The sequence below is a fragment of the Mandrillus leucophaeus genome, unplaced genomic scaffold, assembly GCF_000951045.1.
Source record: "Mandrillus leucophaeus isolate KB7577 unplaced genomic scaffold, Mleu.le_1.0 Scaffold50, whole genome shotgun sequence".
In the NCBI taxonomy this organism is placed as follows: domain Eukaryota; kingdom Metazoa; phylum Chordata; class Mammalia; order Primates; family Cercopithecidae; genus Mandrillus; species Mandrillus leucophaeus.
In genome coordinates this window covers 2,443,583-2,467,354 of record NW_012105365.1, presented here as the reverse complement: position 1 = coordinate 2,467,354, position 23,772 = coordinate 2,443,583, and the positions used below count along the sequence as shown (strand labels likewise).

Genomic DNA, 23,772 nt, shown 5'->3' with positions numbered 1-23,772 from the left:
AGGCAGGCAGGCAGGCAGGCAGGAAGGCCGGCCGGCCGGGTGCAGTGGCTCACACCTGTAATCCCAGCGCTTTGGGAGGCTACAGCAGGTGGATCACCTGAGGTGAGGAGTTCGAGACCAGCCTGGCTAGCATGGTGAAACCCCATCTCTACTAAAAATACAAAGAAAGTAGCTAGGCGCGGTGGCACACGCCTGTAATCCCAGCTGCTGGAGGGGCTGAGACAGGAGAATCTCTTGAACTCCAGGAGGAGGAGATTGAGGTGAACCGAGATCACGCCATTGCACTCCAGCCTGTGTGACAGAGTGAAACTCCACCTCAAAAAAAGAAAAATAACTTAGCGAGAAAGAGTGCAGAAATAATGGTTTCCTTTGATTCTAAGTCTACTAAATCAAGGGATTTAGCACCACTTCAATGCTGTACTCCTTTCTCACTTCTCAATAGTGACTGTCTCAGCTGGCAATTATCCTAGTTCTTTCAGCAACTGGATTTTGACCTTGAAATCAGAGTCTCCATTCTCATTACTGGCTATAGCCTGTCCACTAGTTTTTTATATCAGCCATTATTCTAGAATGTAACCGAATTCTTACTTTAACTCTCTTAGATAGGCAATCCATATACTTGGTCTAGTTGTGCTGTTAGTTAATGGTATCATGCCCTTCTTTCTTTTTGCCATGTGTTTTGCCCTCTTATATTTGGGCTTAAATCATGATGTTACCCACATGTCTAAATTAATTGTCCCATTACTTCACCCTACTCTGAAAATATGCCTACATTATTTCTGCTTACTTTCTTTTCTGGTCAGCTATTTGCCTATGATGTACACTTATGACCTGATTTCTTTCTATCAAGGATAGTTGTTTTGGAGAAACAAGGATAAAATCCATTCTTTAGTTTGTTTGTTCAGTGTATATACATATTTACTTGATATTCTCAAAGTGCCAGTCACTCTTTTATTTGGTATTGGGATAATAGAGCAAAAGTTGTAGAATGATATGAGGCATAAATATATAAACCATTATTATCCATTAACTTACATAATGCATATTAAGTAGCACATATTCTGAGCTACACAACATGTTGTTTAGCATTGTGTAACAAAAATGAATAAAATAGCTTCTTCCCTCAAAAAATTGGTGGAAAAAATAGACATGAAAACAGATAATTTAATGCTGTGTGACATATCTGGTAATAGAATTAAAGAGGAAAATATAGAAGCAGGGTTTGACAAAATATGATACAGGCAAGGTAAGAAGTTTTTCTGGTATATTAAGAAGGTTGGCATTAAAGGAATATAGCAAATCACAGCTGTTTACTAACAAAGGAGCCAGGCATGGGTTGTTTGAATTCAAATTCCTTCTCCACTTGTTAACTTGGAGACCATGAGTGTGTAATCTCTCTAAGCACTGGTTGATGCATCTATAATGCAGATGAAAATAGAACCTAACTCATAGAATTGTTGTGAGGAATGATGAGATAATTCATATACCTTGTGCATAGTTTATACTCAGTAAACATTGGCCACTATTATTCTATAATCAAAGAGAGAGTTAAAGAGGATTTTAAGCAGGAGAATTATGTATCCAAAACTGTTTTAAATGGAGCATACTAAAAATTTTAAGGAGAATATTTTGAAGAACATGGACATAAAGTGTAGCAGGAACTGATGCTTGCGGAGGCGGCTTAGGCAGTGTTGAACATTGTGGATACATCAAGCTCTATCTATAGTGTGAATGGGGACACCCATGGAAGAGCATATGAAATGGATACATCATTTGGCTGAAGATGGAATTGCACAGAACACTAAAATTTAAGGGATAGTATCAGAAAAACAGAGGCCAATGAAGGATATAAAGAAGAATGGCCAGTGATGTGCCTGGTAATAGGCACAATCACAACCTAGAAATGGGTGGCAAGAAGGATGAGTAAAAACCAGGCTTCAGGCCAGGGCTACTTTAGAACTCATGATATGTCAGTTGATAAGTTAGGGATGATGCGAAACTAAAAGTTACTTTCACAGGGTCATGAATTCCCAGAAAATAATGTGCTCCATCATATTTCTTTAAGTTAAATGCCACCTTGATTAATATGAGATCTGGTTATGCTATTAGAGAGAAGTCTAACCAACATTTTTGTATTTTTTCTTAAAGGATTTTGCAGAAAAGGAGAAGTCCACAGCAAAGGCCCTGGAAGATGTAAAGGCAAACTTTTACTGTGAATTATGTGACAAGCAGTATCACAAACACCAGGAGTTTGACAATCATATTAATTCTTATGATCATGCTCATAAGCAGGTAAGCCAAAGTGGGAAGACTCCTTCATATTCCTGTATTTGTACCTTCAGAACAGAACCGTATGAATTTGACCTTATTTACTGTCATATAAGACTATGAGGTGAGAACATTTTATGTCCTTTTTTTCCCCTGGAAAGGTTGTGTTTTGTGTTTAAATGTTATCCAAAGTCATTTTTTCCTAGAAGTACTATACTACTAGAGGTAAACTTAGAGATAATCTAAGAGTAGACTGACATATTTATTTTAGAATTATATTCAGTTAACCCTTAAACAACACAATGGTTAGGAATGTCAGTCAAAAATCCACATGTAACTTTTGCAGTTAAAAATTCACATATAACTTTTGATTCCCTCAGAACTTTACTAACAGCCTACTGTTGACCAGGAAGAAGTTTTACTGTACCATAAACAATCCATTAATTCATGTTTTATATACGTTATATATATTATATATTGTATTCTTACAATAAAGTAAGCCAGAGAAGAGAAAATGTTATTAAGAAAATAAGGTAAGGAAGGGAAAATATAGTTACTATTCATTAACTGGAAGTGGATCATCATAAAGGTCTTCATCTTCATTGTCTTCATTATGAGTAGGTTGGGAGGAAGAGAAGAAGGAGTTGGTCTTGCTGTCTCAGGGTGGCAGAGGTCGAAGAAAATCCACATGTAAGTGGACCCATTCAATTCAAACCTATGTGTTGCTCAAGGGTCAACTGTATGTAGGGAAACCAGGACCCAGGAAAAGTAATAATGTCTTATTCAAAGTTACTTAACTAGTTAGTGATAGGTTTAGAATCCTAGACTAGTGCTAGGACAGAATCTATTACAGAATTGATTATAGTCTACATCTTTCAAGGACTCTAAGTTATAGGAAATATTAGGTCTTTGGGAAAGCAATTCTCAATAAAAGATTACATTTTCCTAAGCATACTCTCTTAAGAAAGTCAAAGTTGTTATTTAATAAATGGAACACTGAAAACAAGCAAACAAAAAATCCAAAAGGGAAAAGCCTAGGGGTAATCACAGGTGAAAACATTTCAGTTTATTTACTTGAAAGATCATATGGCCATCTATATTATTAGTGTTGATATACTACATGTGGCTTCTTATATTACCTACTCTCCAAATGTGAAAAAAGAGGCTCTCATCTGGTTAGATGTTATCCTTGCTGATTGAGGTATGGCGATACTGGCAATTTAGGAATGTTAAATACCACCAACTGAGAAAAAAAATTTCATGTGGCCAAAGATTATTGCTAACAGCTGTAATAAGGTACACATTCCTGATGCCAAATGTACCTGGCATGTTGGAATGTGTGGGTAAGTCTTGTATACTCTATCTTAAATATTTATTCAGATTAAACAAAAATAAATATTTTGTCAGACATCACTAGCATTTTATTGAGTGTATACTAAATATATATGTATGTGCATATATACACATATATATGTATGTATATATGTGTATGTGTATGTATATATCCTTGGGAAATGCAAGCCTGGCAAAGACACAGCCTTTATCCTTAAAAATAAGATATATGTATATAATTGGCTTCATTTCTCTGACAAGGGCTAGATAATGAGATAAACTGTTTTAGGATTGTAATTCCCAAATCCTAGTGTGTGTAACAATGACTTCAGAATATGTTAATTGTTCAGATTCCCAGAATCTTCCTCAGATATTCTAGTTCAATAATTCTGAGATAGGGTCTAGCAATCTATATTTTAAAATGAATTAAAAATGAAAAACTTAAAACATACATAAATGTGAACTAATGGCTATCACCCAACTTCAATGATAATCAGTCTTGCTTGATTTATACCACTCACCACACCTCCGCCACTGTTAAATTATTTTGAAGCAAGTGCCAGATGGTATATCATTTTATCTAAAAGTATTTCAAGATATATGGTGATGCTTTAAAATGGATGTTTTGATTATTATCTAACCTAAAAATCAACAGTAAATTTTTAAATACCAGTTAGTGCTCTTGTTACCTTAATGGTCTCATAAATGATTTGTAAATTTGAATTCATTGAAATTAGTATCCCTAAATATCCACACTTTTGGTTAACATGTCTTGAAGTCTCTTTTGATATATTTTAATCTGTAGGTTTTTCTGTCCCTTTAAAAATTGTACATTTTACAGTTCCTTTCCCACATTTGGGATTATGCAAAATTCTATACACTGTTATCTTTCAACATTTTCCTTGGTTTCCTTTTGACTGGTTTTTATGGATAGGGATTTGGCCAAATTCAGACATATTTTTTTTGTGGCAAGAATATATTAGAGGGTATTTTGTGTCCTTCCATAAGGAGGCATATAATGTCTGGTTGGCTCTCTCTTTTTTTTTTTTTTTTGAGACAGAGTCTCGCTCTGTCGCCCAGGCTGGAGTGCAGTGGCTGGATCTCAGCTCACTGCAAGCTCTGGCTCCCAGGTTTACACCATTCCCCTGCTTCAGCCTCTCAGGTAGCTGGGACTATAGGCGTCTGCCACCTCACCCAGCTAGTTTTTTTGTATTTTTTAGTAGACACTGGGTTTCACTGTGTTAACCAGGATGGTCTTGATCTCCTGACCTCGTAATCCACCCGTCTTGGCCTCCCAAAGTGCTGGGATTACAGGCTTGAGCCACCGCGCCCGGCCTGTCTCTCTTTTTATAACCTTAAGTTTGATGAGTGAGTTGAGGTACTATCAGATTATTGATCCATTTGTCATTAAGTTTCCACTGGCTTTTTTCCTCATTAATGATTTTGTAATGGTCATTTGCTCAAATATCTTTATTTGTATTTGTAAAATGATGATTCAAATTATTTTACCCCTTCTAACTGTATTAGATAGAATACGTCTGTAAAGAGAAACTTCTTATAAGCACCACTCCCTGTGGGATTTTATGCAGGTGGTCTTCAGGCTGAATATTAAGAAAAAATTATTCAGGGATTCAGAGAAATAAAAGACCAGGAAAGGTCTCATGCAATAGTGGGATTTGATTTGTGTCTTACACATGTATAAGTAGATGTTAAAATAGAGGATCAAGATGAGATGGCATTCTTGTCAGTGGAAATATAAGAAGCTAAGGTAAGAAAATTGAAGAGCATGAGGCATCTTTTGAGAACTGTAGGAAGTATTGAACTATGTGGGGTGAATCTCCCATACCAGGTCTGCAAGCCATAGCATCTCTTGTACTCTGGAATCCTGCCTAATCAATTTCCGTTTTTTATCACTTTCTTCAGTCTTATTTCTATTAGCTATCTAACATGCTGATAAACAAGCTTCCTCAATCATTCTATTCTATTCTATTCTATTCTATTCTATTCTACATGCACATTTCCGTCTTCCATCTATTTGCTTGTTTCATTTGTTTGTTTATTGACTTTCTGTCATTCTAACTTTCCTGGTTATTCTTCATCAAACAATGATTCAGTTTGAACTGTGTGCTACTGTGTTCATTGTGAAAAATCGACACATTTGGTCTCCACCTTCAGGGAGCTGGTAATCTAATTGAAGAGAAGACAAGTCAATAGATCTTGTGATACATTAAGTGTTGTAAAAAATTTATACATAGGACACTTAAAAGAGAGCACAAAAAAACTGATTCTGGAAAGAAGAGAAGATAAATGAGCTGGATTTCTTAAAGACTGAATAGAAGCTAACTGTGTACTCAAGAATAATAGGTCCTATATGGTAGAAAACCTATTATCAAGGCATGGGGGCAGTTAAAAAGTGTAATCTATGAAGGAGCAAATGATTCACTATGGCTGCTTAAGGCCATCATCACTCTCTTGGGGATCACTTTAGAAATCTTTGAAACTGCATCCTATTTACCTCATTCTCTTTTTGCAGTGCATCTTGTCCTCATTCTTCATTTTGCATTCTCATTTCTGCCATCATAATTAATCTCACTTCTAAATCATTGCTGAGGTCTTCAAACTGGACCCCCCACCTCCAGTATTTTTCCTGCTCCACACCAACCCATCCACTTATGGCCAGATAAATCTTTTCATACAACCCCATTTATATGATCACTCTTTTCCTAGGAAATATTTAGTGCTTGATGACTGATTTTTGAAAGGGTCTGAACTACTTATTATGCTATTCGAATCCGCAATCTGGCTCTTGCCTCCATTTCCAGATTTATCTTCTGCAAATCCAGAATTTCCCTACAGTTTCTTTAAACATGTCTTATGCTTTCCCACATGCTCATCTTGGATCACTATCTTCCCTCTCCCTGAAGTGCCCTCTTGTCTTGTGTCTCTTTTACAGCACATACTTCTGCATATTTAATGCAGAGATTGACAACTTATATGAGATATTAAAATAGCTGAGATTTCATGGTAAACTAATTTAACACAGCATTTTAAAAATACCTTTTGCTTGGAATCTATTAATATTATGGAGAATTTTTGTACATGCTTCCCACTTTAAAAAACACTGGAATAATTAAATTTGCTATAAACTTTGTTAGACTGCTTTCTTGGATAATGTTGAAATACTTCCATTTAAAAATTTATTTTAGCCCAAAATATTTTGAAAATTACCTCAATTTTGGATGAAGCTGAGTTTAATATCTTTCTTTTAAATAAAACTGAATTTTATATAAAGGAAAAGGAATTATGCACTGAAGTAAATCATGCAAAAGTATATATATTTTTCAAATTTCAAAGCTAAATTTGTCCATTTGGTTCTTCTTTAAGAGCTCTTCTTGATTGTGATGATGATTATAATGGTGGTGGTGGAAATGTGGCTATTTTTTGGCCTGAGTAATGTGAACAGTTGCCATAATTTTATTTTCCATGTAGGTACAGATGAACTAACTGGCTTCTTCTGTTGAACTTCCAAAAATATGCTTTTTTTGGTACACTTAGAAGTAAATCCAAACTCTCATGAAATCCATTCTATTACTCATCAATAGAACATCTTAGATCTGATAACGAAATAATTTTTGAATACTCTTCTCTGCTTTTCCTTCATTCATATATAATTACTCAGGATCCCACCACTTAATAAGTACCTTCTGAAGCATTTGTTGTTGTCTTCTATCAGCATCATTGTTTATTTTATCACAAAGATTATATTTTTCATGGTTATATTGTAATTCTAGATGAGTAAGTCAACACACAACTTCAAGAAATAAAGTAAAAGAGTATGTGATACATATATTTAAATAAATTCCATTGGAGCTTTGAAAATATTTTTCTATAATTTGAACAAAAAGTAAGATTATTTATTTATTTATTTATTTATTTATTTATTTATTTATTTATTTATTTATTTTTGCCTCATGGCACTCCAGTATGGGCAATCCAGAGTGAGACCTGTCTCAAAAAAAAAAATTTTAAGATATTTTCTTAGGTATTATTTGTAGAGAAAGACAGCTCATCAAAAACAAACCTGATTTTTAAAATTTCTTCAATGAGGAAAAATAATGAATTTCTAGCTTTGACAAGTCATTCTATATATCGCTTACATTTTTTGAAACAACTCAATATCTTAGCTATTGCCTTGAACTTAAAATTCGGTGTAAATGTTGAGCATTGTTCCTACTGCAATTCGAATGTGTATACAAATTATAATCACTTAGATAAAGACAGAACTGTAACTATTAATGTAGGTAACATGTCAATAACAACTAATTCCTTTTGAGACTACCTACAAGTCATAATCTCTTTCTCAAGATTGTTAGCTGCAAATGTATTACTGGAATGAATAATACACATCCTCACATGCAGCAGCAGTCTCTCCTGCCCCAGGGACTTTCTGACTCATCTCAATTTTGAAAAAACAAATGAGCCAGATCCCTGTACAATTAACCCATAAAAATATCTTTAATAATAAAAACAAATCCACTCTGAAACCCTCCACATGTGACACTTAATCCTTCTAATCTCCATTTGCTTCACAATAGGATTTACTTTTACGCAGAAGGAGTTGTTCACTTGTCAAGCCCTGAATTTGAACTCCAATGGATTCATTGTTTAAAATACTGTTTCGGATTCACTGCATCTCTACTTACTCTGGATAACATATCAAAACAGAGCTACCATTGTCATCTTGACTTTAAAAGGAAAAGACCCCAAAATTGATAAAAGAATTTAATCTAATTACCTTTTTTGTTTCTGCAATTTGATTTATATTTTCCCCAAATACTGCCCAAATGATATACAGTATGTGTAAGTTATTAGTACTCTAAAAGTGGTAACAAAATGTCAAAGTGTAGATGATTCGTGGGGTCAGCAAGATTGAAGAAATAAAGACTGGAGTGCCTGGAATGAATACTTTCAGTAGCATAAAATAATACTATCTCCTGCTCTGTTTTGCATTCTGTAAACCAAGATTTCTGGTAAAGTGTGTATGTGTGTGTGTGCGTGTGTGTGTGCGCGTGTGTGTGTGTATTCTGGAATCACCCAGTAGTTTCAACCTTTATTAGCAGAGAAGTACGAGACAAAAGAACCAAAGGTGATCTTAGCTTCCTGCTCATATTTAACTCTCCCAAATTACTGTCTGTATCTTACCTAAGAGGCTTTTTGATCTCAAGTTTCTCCTAACTGTAAATAAATTAAAAGTTCTGCATTCTGGCTCCTTCTGACTTCCAAATATATCAAGTAATTTCCTTCTACCTTAGGGCACTGGCTATAGCTGACTTTTCTGTCTGGAAAATTCTTCTATCTGACCTTCAGTGTTCTCATTCTCTTCATTTGTGTCTCAGCTTAAATGTCACCTCTTCAGTAGGACACTTCTCTTTTACCTTAAGTATTCAGTTACCAGTTTTCCAGTTCTAATATCTTGTTGCTACTATCAGTGGGGGTGTACCTTTAATGACTCTCCAGAGCCAGCTGTTCAATATTTGAGAACTTTGTGAGCCGGTTGTTCCCACTGGTAGATTGAAATCAGCCACAATGGGATATCTACAAACAGTACAAGTCAGGGTTTTCTGTGTTTTATTTGGTTTTTCTAAAGAGTTGATAATCCAGCAGAAAACTGCTTATCACTCTTTAAAAAGAAAAAAAATACTTTTTAATTTTGTCATCATACTCCACTCCCAGCTATTAACCTCATAAAGGGAAGGGCATAGATGGTTCTATTAGCCACTGTGTCTCTAGAACTTAGAGAAATTTCTGGCACATAGTAACATTCAATAGATTTTTTTTAATGAATAAGTAGCTGAATAACTTAGTTTTTAGAGTAGACCATTTCACTCTGTCCTACGTCAATATATTGACCTATCATTGACTAATCATTACTTAAGTGAACAGAGTAAATACTGTGGTAAACATATGGGGTGGGTAATCTCAAGTTATTTGTGATTATTGAACAAAAGGTGTCATGAAAGCACATTTTTATAATTTAAGAAAATATTTGATCCCATATTAATGTTGACAAGGTGTGCCACCCTAATATGTTCAGACTTGACTTTGTGGAAAATTGCTAATCTTCAAGGACTTTTAAGCAAGCAAATGATATGACTAGATTTGTGATTTAGAAAAATAATCCTAAAAGCAGTTTATGTTGGTACACAAGAAGGAGAGCTTGGCTCTGTGATCAGATAGGCATTCAAGAGTTCAAGAAAGACAATAGGAGTCTTTATAACAATGACGATGAAGGGAAGAGAAAGGGATAGATTCTAAATTTGTCAATGGATTACAAAATGTGAACACATGTTTTGCATAACTAGTAATCAACTAATACAAATTTGAGGAGATTTTAAAAGGTACATTTGTCAAGCATGAAAAGAAGAATCATACCACCCGGTGTTGACAAGGTGTGAGAAAACATTGCTTACGAGGGTGTAAATTGTCTTAATCCTTCAGCGTTCCACTCTTGATTATTACGAAAAGGCTTAAATGTCAATTTTTCCTATTAACAGTTCCATTTGGCTAGTATCCTAGGAAAATAATCAGATGAATTTCAAATATTTATGTACAAGGGTATTTAAACTAGAAAAATACTGGAAACAATCTAAATGTACAATGAAGAGAGAGTGGCTAAATTATGGTGGACTTAAACTGGAGTAATGTGCTAGAATTAAACTTATGTTTTGGGTCTATTTTTATGTAAAATTTAATTATTAAAAGTTATTGGATAATTATTTATATTAAAAATCAAGAAATATAGAAGTGTAGAAAAATATTTAAAATTATTTAGTAATAACTTGGTTCACATCTTTCAGGTAAGTCTCTAAATGTTTACTATCCAATCACAAACTTTGATGTAACAATATAAAATGTGGTTATGCTATACATAGTATTCTGTCTTCATATATTTTCACTTAATGTTTTATCTCACAAGCCCATAGAGATCTATATTTTATTGTGTGTTAAATAAATACTCAGAAATTACATTATTGTGACTTGTAAATATTTTTCCAACTGAACTTCATAACATACTATGATGACTTTATGAGTCTATCTTCTTTCTTGGCAAGTATTTTTTCCTGGAGTTAGAAATTGCTTTACTAACTGGAAAGTCATCCAAAGGCAAGTCATTCTAGAATGTTAATGTGTTAGGGGTATTTCATCAATATTGCATCACTGCCTCTTACTCATTCTTTCCTGAATTATATACCATATATAAGAACAAAGTTTCACTACAAACATCACATAAGTTAGATAATCAATCAGTCCTTTCTCCCTCTTCCCTTACACATATATAGTAAAGGCCTCCATCTTTCTGCCCCAATCCTGACAATTTGTCCATCAGGTCAGTTGCATAGCTATTATTCTAGGACTTATTTTCACCATCATTTTGTAAATGCTTTTGCTTCTATCCTGGAATATACTTCTTGTTTCTATGATCCCATGGCTTTCTATGTTTTCTTTATTTCCTTATTTTGGTGGAACCTATCCTCTAGGGCTTCCTAACAAAGGATACATATGATATAAAATTTGGGTATCCGTTTCTATCAGTAAAAGTAAATGTGTTTATTCTACACTCACAGTTGATTTATTTTCAAACTGAGTTGCAGTTTTCAGTTTTATTGTTGAGAAGCTATATGCCATCTTGTATCCTAATTGTTTCTTTCAGGAAACTTTTAAACTTTTCATCATTTCTTCCTACAACAAAAATTGGTCTAGTGCCTTCTGTATGCCCAGCACCATTCCAAATGCTGGAGATTCAGTATGGAGTGAACCAGACAATCATCTCCATCCTTGTGGAGCTAACATCATAGAGAGTATATAAAAAAGAAAGTGAACATATAAAATAAGAAAAACAGATATCATATGTTCTATATGCTATGGAGAAAAATAAAGAAGTGTATAGAGAATACTGTGGGGTAAATAGCATTTTAATTAGGGGTTTTAGTAAAGATCTTAATTAAATAGCAATTATGAACAAGGGCCTAAAGGACATGAGGGAGCAACCCATAGAGCCATGTCTCTGAGAGAGAGTGTTCCACACAGAGGGGATGCCAAATGTCAAGCTTGGGAAGTAGGGCCATTTAGTGTTCCAAATACCCCTAACACATTAACATTCTAGAATGACTTGCCTTTGGATGGCTTTCCAGTTACTGTGCAGGGCATTCCATGAGATCTCTCAGCAGGGAAAAAATGTCATTTGTTTTAGAAAAGTGGTATTTTAATATTATTTCTTTGATAATATCTTCCTCTACAATCTATATCTGTTTCCTTTCAAAATCTGAATACACAATTAAAAGACAAAGAGTGTCATAGTTCACAAAAAAGACTCAACTCTGAGATGTCTACAAGAAACCTACTTCAAATATAAAGACAGATTAAAAGAAAAGTAATAGAGAAACATACAACATGAATACTAGCTGGAAGAGCAACATTAATTTCAGGCAAAGCTGAGTTGAGAAGAAGCAAAATTTTCAGAGATAAAGAGGAACATTACATAATGATACAGGAATTATATCTCTAAGAAGACATAACAATCTTTCATGTGTTTGTATTCACCTAACAACAGAGCATCAAAATACTGTGATGCAAAACCTGATAGAAATGCAAAGAGAAACAGAAGAATCCACTGTTTTACTTGGAGATACCAATACCTCTTTGTCAGTAACTGACAAATCTAGCAGGCATAAAATCAGTAAGAACATAGTTGAACTGAACAGTCCCATCAATCAATTGGATCTAACTGATACTATAGAATACTTCATCGAACAGCATAGGAGTACACATTATTCTCCAACTCACATAAAACATTCACCAAGAAGGCTAAATTATGATTTAAAAATACACTTTAAAATTTTTAAATAAAAAAGTCATACAAAATATGCTCTCAAATCACAATGTAATTAAAGTAGACACCTGTAATAAATAGTTGGAAACTCTCAAAACCCTTGAATATTAAAAACACATGAATTAAATAAGTATCAAAAAAGTAAAAATATTTCAAGTCAAATGAAAATGAAAATGAAAATATATCTTAGTAAAATTTGTGGAGTGTGGCAAAGAGTGTTTAGAAAAAAATTATAGTGTTGAATGTCATATTGAAAAAAGAAGAAATATCAAAAATTGATAATCTAAGCTCTTACCAAAAAAACTGCAAAAAGAATAGCAATTAAATTCAAAGTAAACAGAAGAGATTAAAAATTAAAGCAGAAATCAATAACACTAAAAATAAGAACCAATTGAGAAAATCAATGAAACTAAAAGCTGGCTCTCTTAAAAAGATACAGTTGATATATGTTTAATCAGGTTAACTAAGGAGAGAGATAGACATGGGGGATGGAGAGAGAGAGAGACAGGGAGAGAGAGAGAGTTAAGATAATAAATAGTATAAGTGACTCTATGCCCCCAAATGTGATAACTTTGATGAAATGTCAATTTCTTAAAAGACACAATCTATCAAAACTCATACAAGAAGAAATAATCTGAATATTAAAGGAGAAAACCAAAGTTGGTGAGCTAACACGATCCAGTTTCAAAATGTACTATAAAACTACAGTAAATAAGAGAGTATAGTATTGTCAAGAGAATAAATAGATCAACAGAGCAGAGTAGAAATCCCAGAAATAGACGTGCACTAATATAGTCAACTCCTACTCTTTGACAAAGAAGTAAAGGTAATTCAATGGAGAAGATATTCTGTTGAACAAATGGTGCTGAAACACCTGGACATCCACATTCATCTGATTTTCTATAAGAAGCTACAGGACTTTTCCTAATTGTACATTATTCAATCATTATAGTTTGTATGTAGTGGTATCTCACTGTGATTTATTTATTTTGATTCCTCCAAAAGCTAATAATATGGAACATACTTTCATTTGCTTATTTGATATTTACATATCTTCTTTGGTGAAGTTTCTATTCACAAATTGTGCTAATTTTTCTAACATGGTTGCTTGCCTTATTGTTTAAGAATTTTTAAAGTTCTTCATATATTTTGAATGCAAATCCTTTATGAGATACAAGATGTATAAATATTTTCTCCCAAGATTGCAAAATGTTTTTATATTTCTCTGAATATTGTATAATTTTAGTTTTCTAATGTAGGTCTATGATCTAATTTGGAGTATTAATTTTTGTGCATGGCGTGAGGCAAGGGTCCAAGTTCAATTTTTTTCATATAGATACCCAGTTAGTCCAACATAATTTGAGGGAAATGCTATTTGTTTCTCATGGATTTACTTTGGAAGCACTGTTTGAAGACTATTATTCATAAATGTATAAGTTTATTTCTAGATTCTCTATTTCATTACTTTGACTTATATGTTTATGCTTATGCCAGTACCACTCTATCTTATTTGCTGTAACTTTATAGCAAGTTTTGAAATTAGATAGTATGGGTTCTCCAAATTTGCTCTTGTTTTTAACAATTGTCTTAGCGATTCTAAGTCATTTGAATTTTGATACAACTTTTGGATTCTGTTTGCAATTTCTAAAGCAAACCTATTGGATTTTGATAGAAATTGCACTAAATTTAGATTAATTTGATGTAATTTTAATCCTTAATCATATTGAGTCTCCCAATTTATACATATATGTCTATTTACTTAAATTGCCTTTAATTTATTGCAGAAATCTTGTGTAGCTTTTATTTTACACATTTTTTCTTGTTAAATATATTGCTACATATTTTAGTGATTTTTTATGCTGTTTGAAAGGGAATTTTAACTTGACTTTCTGACTGTTGCCACTACATGAATATCCAATAGATTTTTTATATTAATATTACTATATTAATCCTGTAATTTTCTTCAACTTGGTTGTAAATTCTAGCATCTTTTTTGTTAGACTTTTAGGATTTTATGTATATAAGAACATGTCATCTGCAAATAAAGCCAGTCTTCTTTCTTTTTGAGCTATATGTCTGCACTTATGTTGTTGTTTCTCGCACAGAATTCCAACGTGTTTTTGAATAAAAGTTGCAGAAATGGCCATTTTTGTGTTCTGAAGCTTAGGTAGAGATAATTCTTTTGGCATTGAGTACGATGTTAGTTATAGGTTTCTTAATAGCTATCCTTTATGAGAATGAAAGCATTTTTTTACTCCTAGTTTATTGAGAGGGTGTTTTATTTATTTTGAAATTATAAGTGGGATTCTGTTTTGCCAGATGCTTTTTTTTTTTTTTTTGCATTTACTGGGATGAATATGTGGTGCTTGCTCTTTATCATGTTAATGTGGTATAAGATATTAATTGATTTTTTGGATATTAATTCACCTTTGCATTTCTGGAGTAAATCTCACTCATGGTGTATAATATCTTTTTAGAATTTATAGGATTTAAAATTGATGACGATTTGTTAAGGATTTTTGTGTTTATGTTCATGAGAGAAATATAGTTCACTTTCTTGAGATGTGTGTAGGGGGTCGGTATCTGAACACTAGAATTAGAAATGAGTGGCAAATGTTTCTTGCTCTCCCAATTCCTGAATTTCTGTAGAGTTCTTATTCATTCTTTAAATGTTTAATAGAATTTACCAGTGAAGCCACTTTTAGTTACTCATTTCTTTACTTAATGAAAATTTATTGAGACCTTTCTATTTCTTCTTGGCTTGTACATATTGTCCAGTTAATGTATGTTGTCAAAGTTGTTGGCATAAAATTATATACAATATTTTCTCATAATACTTTTAATATACCCTATCTAATATCCCCTACATTATTTGCTTTTGGTGACACGTGTCTTCTCTGTTTTTCTCAGTAAGCCTAGCTAAACGTTTATGGACATTAGTCATCTTTACAAACAAAACCTTTGTTTTCATTTATTTTCTACTTTTTAAAAATCTACTTGAAGTTGATTTCTGATTTCTCTTCTGACATGTATAATATACTTTATCTTTATTTTGTGTATAATTTATTCTTTTTAAAGGTTTATTTGCTTTTAAACAATCCTGAACCCTTAGAGTAACTGTTAATATAATAATGAATTTCTTAAAGTAATTCTGTGGGAACCAATAAAACTGTGCCAGAGCACACAGACTTGTGGTTGTCTGACTTACTCAGAAAGTAACTCTGAACAGAAAAATAAATATATAGTATATTTTTTATGACATCTTCTTTTGATATTTTATAATCATGAATTTGATATTTTCTTGAGTATTGATTATAGCCATTTTGTTTGCATTTTAAAGGTGTACTTACATGGTTTGGTCATATTATGAAATAAATGGAGGCCAAATAAGCCTACCTCAATGTGGGGGTGGGCTTCAGTTTGAGGGGTAGGCTGGAGGAACACTGAAAAACAGAGCCAAGTTTTTTTTTTCTTTGAGATGGGGTTTCACTCTTGTTGCCCAGGCTGGAGTGCAATGGTGCGATCTTGGCTCACTAAAACCTCTGCCTCCTGGGTTGAAGTGATTCTCCTGCCTCAGCCTCCTGAGTAGCTGGGATTATGCCACCATGCCAGCTAATTTTGTACTTTTAGTAGAAACGGGGTTTCCCCATGTTGGTCGGGCTGACTTCAGGTGACCCGGCTGCCTCTGCCTCCCAAAGTGCTGGGATTACAGGTGTGGCCACCACTCCCAGCCAGTTTTTTAAGAAGTAGTTTTGTATCTACTCCAGTGCATACAGTAAAAGCCTCAGCATTTTCCTCAATGGAGTGTGAATCCATTAATTTTAGACATAAAGTCATACCTGTTTGCAAAAGGGAGCTAATTCTTCAACTTAGCCAAAAAGCCATGTAAGTAATCATTAGGAGTTTTAACTCAACATAATTTTTTGACTTATATTCCAAGATAAGCCTAGCTAATATAATGAGCTTGTTTTTAAATAGAAATATTAAATATATGGCATTTAATTGTTGAAGTGTATATATGTTAAATGATCTGTTTCTTTTGAATTATACTTCTGTGATATTCCCTTTTCTTTTTTTATTGTGGTCAACTCCCTTTTCTTTCATAATAGTTAGCCAAATGGGAGGAAGTGTATTAAATTGACTGCTACTCCATACCCAGAGTCTTTACCCACTCTTAATATCAAACTAGATTCTAACTCTAGATGTAATCTACTTTACCTCTTTGAATAGTAAATGATACCTACTATATAAGATTTCCATGAAATTATATACCACCTGTGATGGTTAATATTAAGTGTCAGTATGACGGGCTAGAGGGATGCTGAGATGGCTGGTGAAGCAGTGTTTTGCGGTGTGTCTGTGAGGGCGTTTCCAGAGGAAATGGTTGTGTCATGCAGGACCAATAGAAACAAACAGATGAAAGCGAGGGGTTTCTGTCTCTTTCTCTTTCTGTTTCCTCCTCTCTCCCCACTCCCATTTCTCTCTTCCCATTCCATAAGGAAATATCTTTCTCCCCCTTTCCTTGGACATCAGACTGCAGGTTCTTTGGCTCTTGAACTCTGTGACTTGAATTCGCAGCCTCCTAGGGTCTCTCGGGTGTTCAACCTCAGAATGAGCGATGCACTGTTGTCTTTCCTGGTTGTAAAGCTTTCAGACTTGGACTGATCCATGCCACTGGCCTCTCTGGTTCTCTACCTTGCATATGGCCTCTCATGAAATTTCCCTGACTCTGTGAGCTCATTTCCCTAATAAACCCTCTCTCATATTGGTTCTGTCTGTCTGGAGAATTTGGATTACTATACTGTCATAAACTCTCTCGATGCAGTGCTTAATCCAATGAATACTTCTATAGTAAAAAATATATTTTTTAATTTTTATTTTCTAATCTGCATGTAATTGTATCCTTATCTTTTTATTCTCTATGACAGCATCCGTTTTCCAGTTTATCCAATATCATAAAATGACAAAACAAAAAGTAAAAATATAATCAAACCTTTCCTCACTCAACTAGAAATTTCTGTTTATTTTGTCCAGAGAAATATAAAATGATCTGAATCTTAAAGAACCTTATAAAACCTTTAGGTATTAACAGAGGCAGGAGTATACTGCACTTTCACATACTAGATTATTGTCAAGTCTTCTCCATAAAGTCAAAAGCTAAATGGAAGTAAACGAAAAGAGACTTTCCCACAAAGTAATGGTGGTACACATGGACTAAATCCACATCAAAAGTCTGAGTTACCCTCCACTTTAAATAATTCCATATGTTTCAAACATAATTAAGGAAACTGGAATACATTTGAGATTCAATTTTGAACAACTAATATGTGTTAAATTTGAGCAGTATAAAAGCGGCCCTTTGCAAAAACATTCTGGATCCAGATATACATTTGAAAAAAGGAACTTAATTGGCTATAATAAAAACAGTGATGATCACTTATTCTTTAGCATAGTTTTTTAAAAAACAGTTTGAGGATGAAATATATTTGCTTTCTGCAGGCAAAACCTGATGACCATATTAATTTGGGCCCAAACTGTTTTTTTCTGAAGAACGTAACAATTCACTAAACTGAAATAAAATACTCTTATTTAAATGCTTCCCACAATGCCTTTGTACTCAGAATATTTAGAAATAGGTAGTAAATAAATGTGTATCAAAAAATAAAGTCTATTAACATTAAAATAAGATAAAAAGAAAATTTTAAACTAATTTTATATCAAAACCACCCATCAAGACCATATTCTTTATGTATTTTTTGTGGGAGGAACCATATATCTATTTTCAAAGTTGATTCCCAAATTTTTGTAGCTTCTCAAATACACATCAAGTTATAATGCTAAGTAGGTGTAATAATATTTGTGAATGACCTCAGCAGGTAAATTTTTATTCTTACTTGGCCTCCATATTTGATTAAATTTAGTCAATATTTATTTAGCTCCTACCATTTGCAAAAATCTGCCTAAAGTGATTTGAGGAGAAAACCAAAGTAAGATATGCCTCTAGTCTTCAGGAAGCTTCCATATGCACAGTGACCAGATATCCAGATTTCATTTGGAAACCAGTAGACTCTTGAGCATGTGTAATGATTCCTAGAGTGGTGAGGTGAAATGAGGAGAGCATGTAAGACAAGTATACATGTAAATCTAATATATTGAGTCAACTGTTATGAAAATTATAAAATTCCCCATGGCGATTAAAAAAAGAGAAAATAAGATCAACGTGCAAATCATTAATGGACAGCAAAGTTCCATTCATACATGTATAGAGAAAAGAATTAATTCTCAAGGTAATTAAAATTAGAACTTTCCAATTTATCTAATGCACATGTGACATTCACCTGGTCATTTAGTATAATTAGAAATTCACATTAGTCATATTAAATTCATGGTAAAATACAAAGATTTCAGAATCCCAAACTATAGTGAGATTTAAAATTATATTTATGTTTAAGAGAACAAAGTGTAGGTTAGCATACATAATTTAAGTTTTAGTGAGATTTAAACTTATGTTTCAGAGAATAAATTGTAGATAAGCATACATAATTTAAGTTGTATGAAATCATTTTCTTAGATTTCAGAGATGGTGCTTTTATATAAGGAAATGAACATAGCTCATCTCACTGTATTCTTTTTGCTTTTCCATAAAAATATTCTGACCAGTAATTTTGGAATCTGGAAGTCTTGTTTTTAGGGCTAGACGATTGTTTTCTAATTAATATAATTTTAAAATTTAAATTTATTTTTCAGATTTTGCATGTGAAACATTAGGAAAGATTAATACATTCCTAATTACATGAAAGTAGTATGGAAAAGTGGGCAGAATAGCAACCCAAAGTCTAAAGTTATGACTCCACCACTAATAAACACTTAGAATTTGAGAATGTCACATTGTGTTTCTTAGTTTTAATATTCATGTGAAAATTATGATAATAACACCTATCTCACCCAGAAGAAACAAAATTGTGAAGAAACTTAGAAGTTCTAAAAACATAAGGTATAATGTAAACATGAACAACAATAACATTTACAGCTTGATGTTTATTTAGGCCTTATAATTTTCAAACTATGTATATATAGTTAGCTGATTAGAAAATGATTGATTCATTACTGTGGAAATAGCCTGGTACAGTGAAAAGGCCATGTTTTCAGTTAGAAGAGTTAGATTTTAGCCCTAGTCCAATCACTTTTTAGTTTTGTGGTTTCTGTCACATCGTTCATCCTTACTGAATCCCTTCAGTTCCTTAGGTGTGATCTGAGGCTCATAGATCTGTCCCATCCACTTGAAAATGTTGATGTGATGATGATGATTTCAGATGAGGCATGTTAAAGTACTTCATAAGTTCCTGTACAAATATAACTTTATTTTTCTCATCATGATTTTCTAAACAAATTCATTTGTATAGTATGTTAGCTCTAGGCAGAGGGTGCAGGAATAAGTACAATTCAGAGAAGCTGTAGTGGGGTAGTCAATGGCTTCCAAACCTGAGTCAGAACTGTGAATCTTAGGTTCACAACTGCGTGTGCTCCAGAGAAACTGGACCGTAGGAACTGCCTGTCATGAAGTTTTGTAACTATTCCAACTATTCGGTGCAAGATGATTGCTGCCAGCACTTCACTATATGCTATGGGAAAATTACACACCAAAGATCTGTCATATACAATTGCTTTATTCAATATACTTACAATCCAGACAGAGAGATAATAAACACAAAAGTACTTAAAGAATAAAGAGTTTAAAATCATTGACCAAGTTTCACAAAGAAGAAACTGTTAATTGACAAATGACAAGTTAAGAAAATAATTGCCCCCTCACAAGTTCTAGAGATCTGCAGTTGAGAAGAATCAAGTAGGGGAAAAAAGATTCAAGATGCACGAATGAATGCAGGTGAGGAGAGGGAGGATAATAGAGCAAGAGGTTTTCAGTAGGCAAAGTGAAATTAGATCAAAGCGTAAGTAAAGCAGACATGGAAAGGAGGAGGGGGCAGAACTCTGAGAACAAGGACTTTAATGAGGGAATGTTTATATGAATGTATATTTCAAAATGGAGAGGGGAAAATGAGAAAACTGATGTCTGATGTTGATTTTATGAATCATCTGATGAACATCATCGCTCAATTCATGAAACTAGTAGTTTTCTAAACTAAGGGTTGTGATCTATGAGTAGGTCATGACTCATTATGGGGTCATTGAATCATTTTAGTGGGTCGCAACTAGTAATGTTCAAAAATAAAATAGACTGAAAGAGACAATATTACATTCCACTGCATTTTGTAAGAGCAAGTTTGTTTTGTGAAATTTTGTTGCAGTTAAATTTATATGTATGTGTATCCTGGGCCATGAAATAAAAAGGATATTTTCTGTGGGGTGCAGTTAAAAAATCCCAAAAACCACTCAACTAGAGAATCTCTATAAACTGAACAAAAACATTGCCAAGGGGCAAATAAAGCTTGTACGTATCATGCTGGTTTAGATTTGTGTTGAGTAGTTAATACAATGTCTGCCTTTTTCCAGTGGTTCTCAGAAGGCCAGAAGCACACATAAAGGAACTAGTGATGTTGATCAAAGGTTAGAAATTGGACCCAGTGGAGTTAGGGCTGTTGGGGAACTGAAGATGCCCTGGTTGTTACTGAGGCTAGGTCAAGGTGGCAGACCCGACTTTCCAGACTATCGGGGGGGATCTTCAATTACTAAAGCTTCCCTTCAGTTGTTGGAAAATATCTTTTCCATTGAGCTTCAAGTCTACCTTATTGTAATGTCTACTTTTAATATCTATGATTTTGTCTTCTGGTGCCACACACCATAAATCTAATCACTTCTCTACAATGAGCAGTTTTATGTTTTTAAAAATAGCTATTGTCATTTGGGTTCACTTGGGTCTAAATGTAATGCTAGTTCAGGGAGCCTTAGAGGCCTGGAAGCTGATAAGGGTGGGTACAAAAATTTAGTTGAAGCTGTAGGCATGATAGGGGACTGGTTTGTGCAAGACAGAGTCTATCAAATCTGAGGATGCTCAAATTGAATGGGACAGGTGTGTGGATCAGCAGAGGCCAGACACATATGCATAACTGCAAATCAGGAAATGAGATGGCAACCACAACATCATTTCTGATCTCTTCTCCTTCTCTTTGAATTGGCAATATGCCTTGAGAGAGGGCCTGGTACTCCAGAGTTCAAGAACATGACGCTCTTAAATCTTTATTCTTGTTTTTTCTTCAGCTTTTTCTCAGGGGTTTTCAGCCCTTCATATGTCCTCAGAACACCACAGCCCTTCAACTTTTCTAAATCCAGCTATTTAGAATACCTTAAATGTGTATCACTGGCCGGTTTACTGTGCTTCTGAACATGAAAAGAATTTATCAATTGAATATATAATTAAGCTACTTAAAAATATTTGGATAAATCAACTGTTTTTGAATGACTGATTCTGTGTTTGGTCTCATCTATAGACCCATTTATCTATGAGGGCTCCTATATGTAGATTAGATTATTTATATCTACAAATACACTGAATGAGGAATAGAAGTTTTGCCTATAATTTTACTCAATTTTAACAATGTGGACTTTCTATATTATATCATTTTTCTTTATATATATGGAATTTAATAGATTTCTTCTTCTCTCTTTTTTTCTGTAAAATTAGTGTTTTGTGCTGCTAACATAATTCTTATATATTTTAAGTGAAAAATCATTACATAGTTGGCAATGTATCTCACCTCTCCCTAAATAACCTCTACTATTTATGATTTAGAACTGAATTCTCTCCTTACTTGACCTCTTGTTTGATTTATAATTGACATAGTTCCTATATTTTCTGCTTATATTCTTCATTTTATGTTTGGTGAATCTCAATTGATTTTTCTTTTTTACCTTGCATTTTTTTCCATTTTTATATTCATCTTCCTTGGCTCTCTACACTGAGTATAAATACTAGACCATAGTCTCAACCCGTGGGGACCAGAGCATAATTTCTTGCTGAGTACTTAAAATTTTCCTATTTCATTATATTTTATAATTGCTTTACCCACTGGTTTTCAGAAGATAGGCCTTCATTATTCCAAAGTATGCTTGGTTTATTGTTTAAAAGACAGAATAGGCTCACCCCACTTTAGTCCATTTCTAGCCATGCTTTATTCTTTGTTTAGCTTTTAATTGCTATTCTAAACTCTACAGTGTCTATAGCAGATGCTGGCACTGCCCGGTCCATATTACTCAAGCCTTTCAAGTGTCCTCTAACTTTCTCCCAACTGTCAGTACCTACATCTCTGTCTCTGTGTCTGAGGCATTTTTGTTTTTAACTGTTGTTTTACTTCCTAAAATCACTGAAGGCCATTCTGCTCTTATGTAGAAGATATATGAGGCTGGACTTAACTTTACTCCCCCAAATCCCTAACAAACAACCCTACTGAATATAGACATTCCATGCCCTTTATAAATGGGAGAATTCTGAAGCATAGGTTTTATCCCAATTTCCAGTACTTTTCCATGAGATGAAGCTTCAATTACTCACCTGAGGTAGCTGATTTCATCACACACCCTTCGTTGGCACTTTTTTCCTTCTCTGAACCACTACCCCTACTCTCTGCCAGTGTTTCCTGGCCCTCTGAAATACACTATTTTCCCTCAAATCTTTGTTTCAGAGTCTGTCTCACTAATTTTCTTGAAGTTATAGTTCTCTGATTTATAAAGTAGTGAAAACACTTCAGTTTTGGCAGAATTAAATAAATGTGCAGAACCTGATTCATAATAGGTACTCTAATACTATTTCACCTAGTTAAAAGAAATGCTATCTTTAACCTCTGAGTGCTTTCTCCCAAATATAATTTTACTCCCTCTATATCTCAATAGAATGAGCTATTTTTTTACTACATGGACAGAGCCATGTCAGTGGTCAACAATGTGATAAAATCTGAGGGTTGCATATGAAGAGTTCACACATTTTTCTGTCTTTTATGCCTGCAACTCCATCACTAGTCACACATTTTCATGCGGTGAGAATAGTCTTTTTTCTTTCAGTCCTATTTTAATCACTACAAACACTACAGAGTAATGTTCAGTGAGTGGTTATTGGAAGAGTCTATCTTTTTCTTTTTCTTTTTTTCCCCTAAAGGAAAAATATGCTATGATCTTTCACACTTTCCACCAACTTCTCTTCTCCAGGCTTTTCCTACTCATCCTGCAAAACTTCATTTACAGGTCTTCTACAAAGCTTGACCTCACCCTCCAAAGCTTTTTAGTTACCTTTACTCTAAGTTGCCATAGTTTTAACATTTATTTCAATCAAA

The 23,772-nt window shown here is 33.7% G+C and overlaps 1 protein-coding gene across 1 annotated transcript in view; it reads left to right on the top strand.

Annotated features, from left to right (window-relative positions):
- ZNF804B (zinc finger protein 804B) overlaps positions 1-23,772 on the top strand; it is a 621,100-nt gene that overhangs the window by 493,946 nt on the left and 103,382 nt on the right. The window contains exon 2 of the mRNA XM_011996025.1: positions 2,149-2,292. Within this exon, the coding sequence (XP_011851415.1) occupies positions 2,149-2,292 (144 nt within the window). The remainder of the gene's footprint in view (positions 1-2,148; positions 2,293-23,772) is intronic.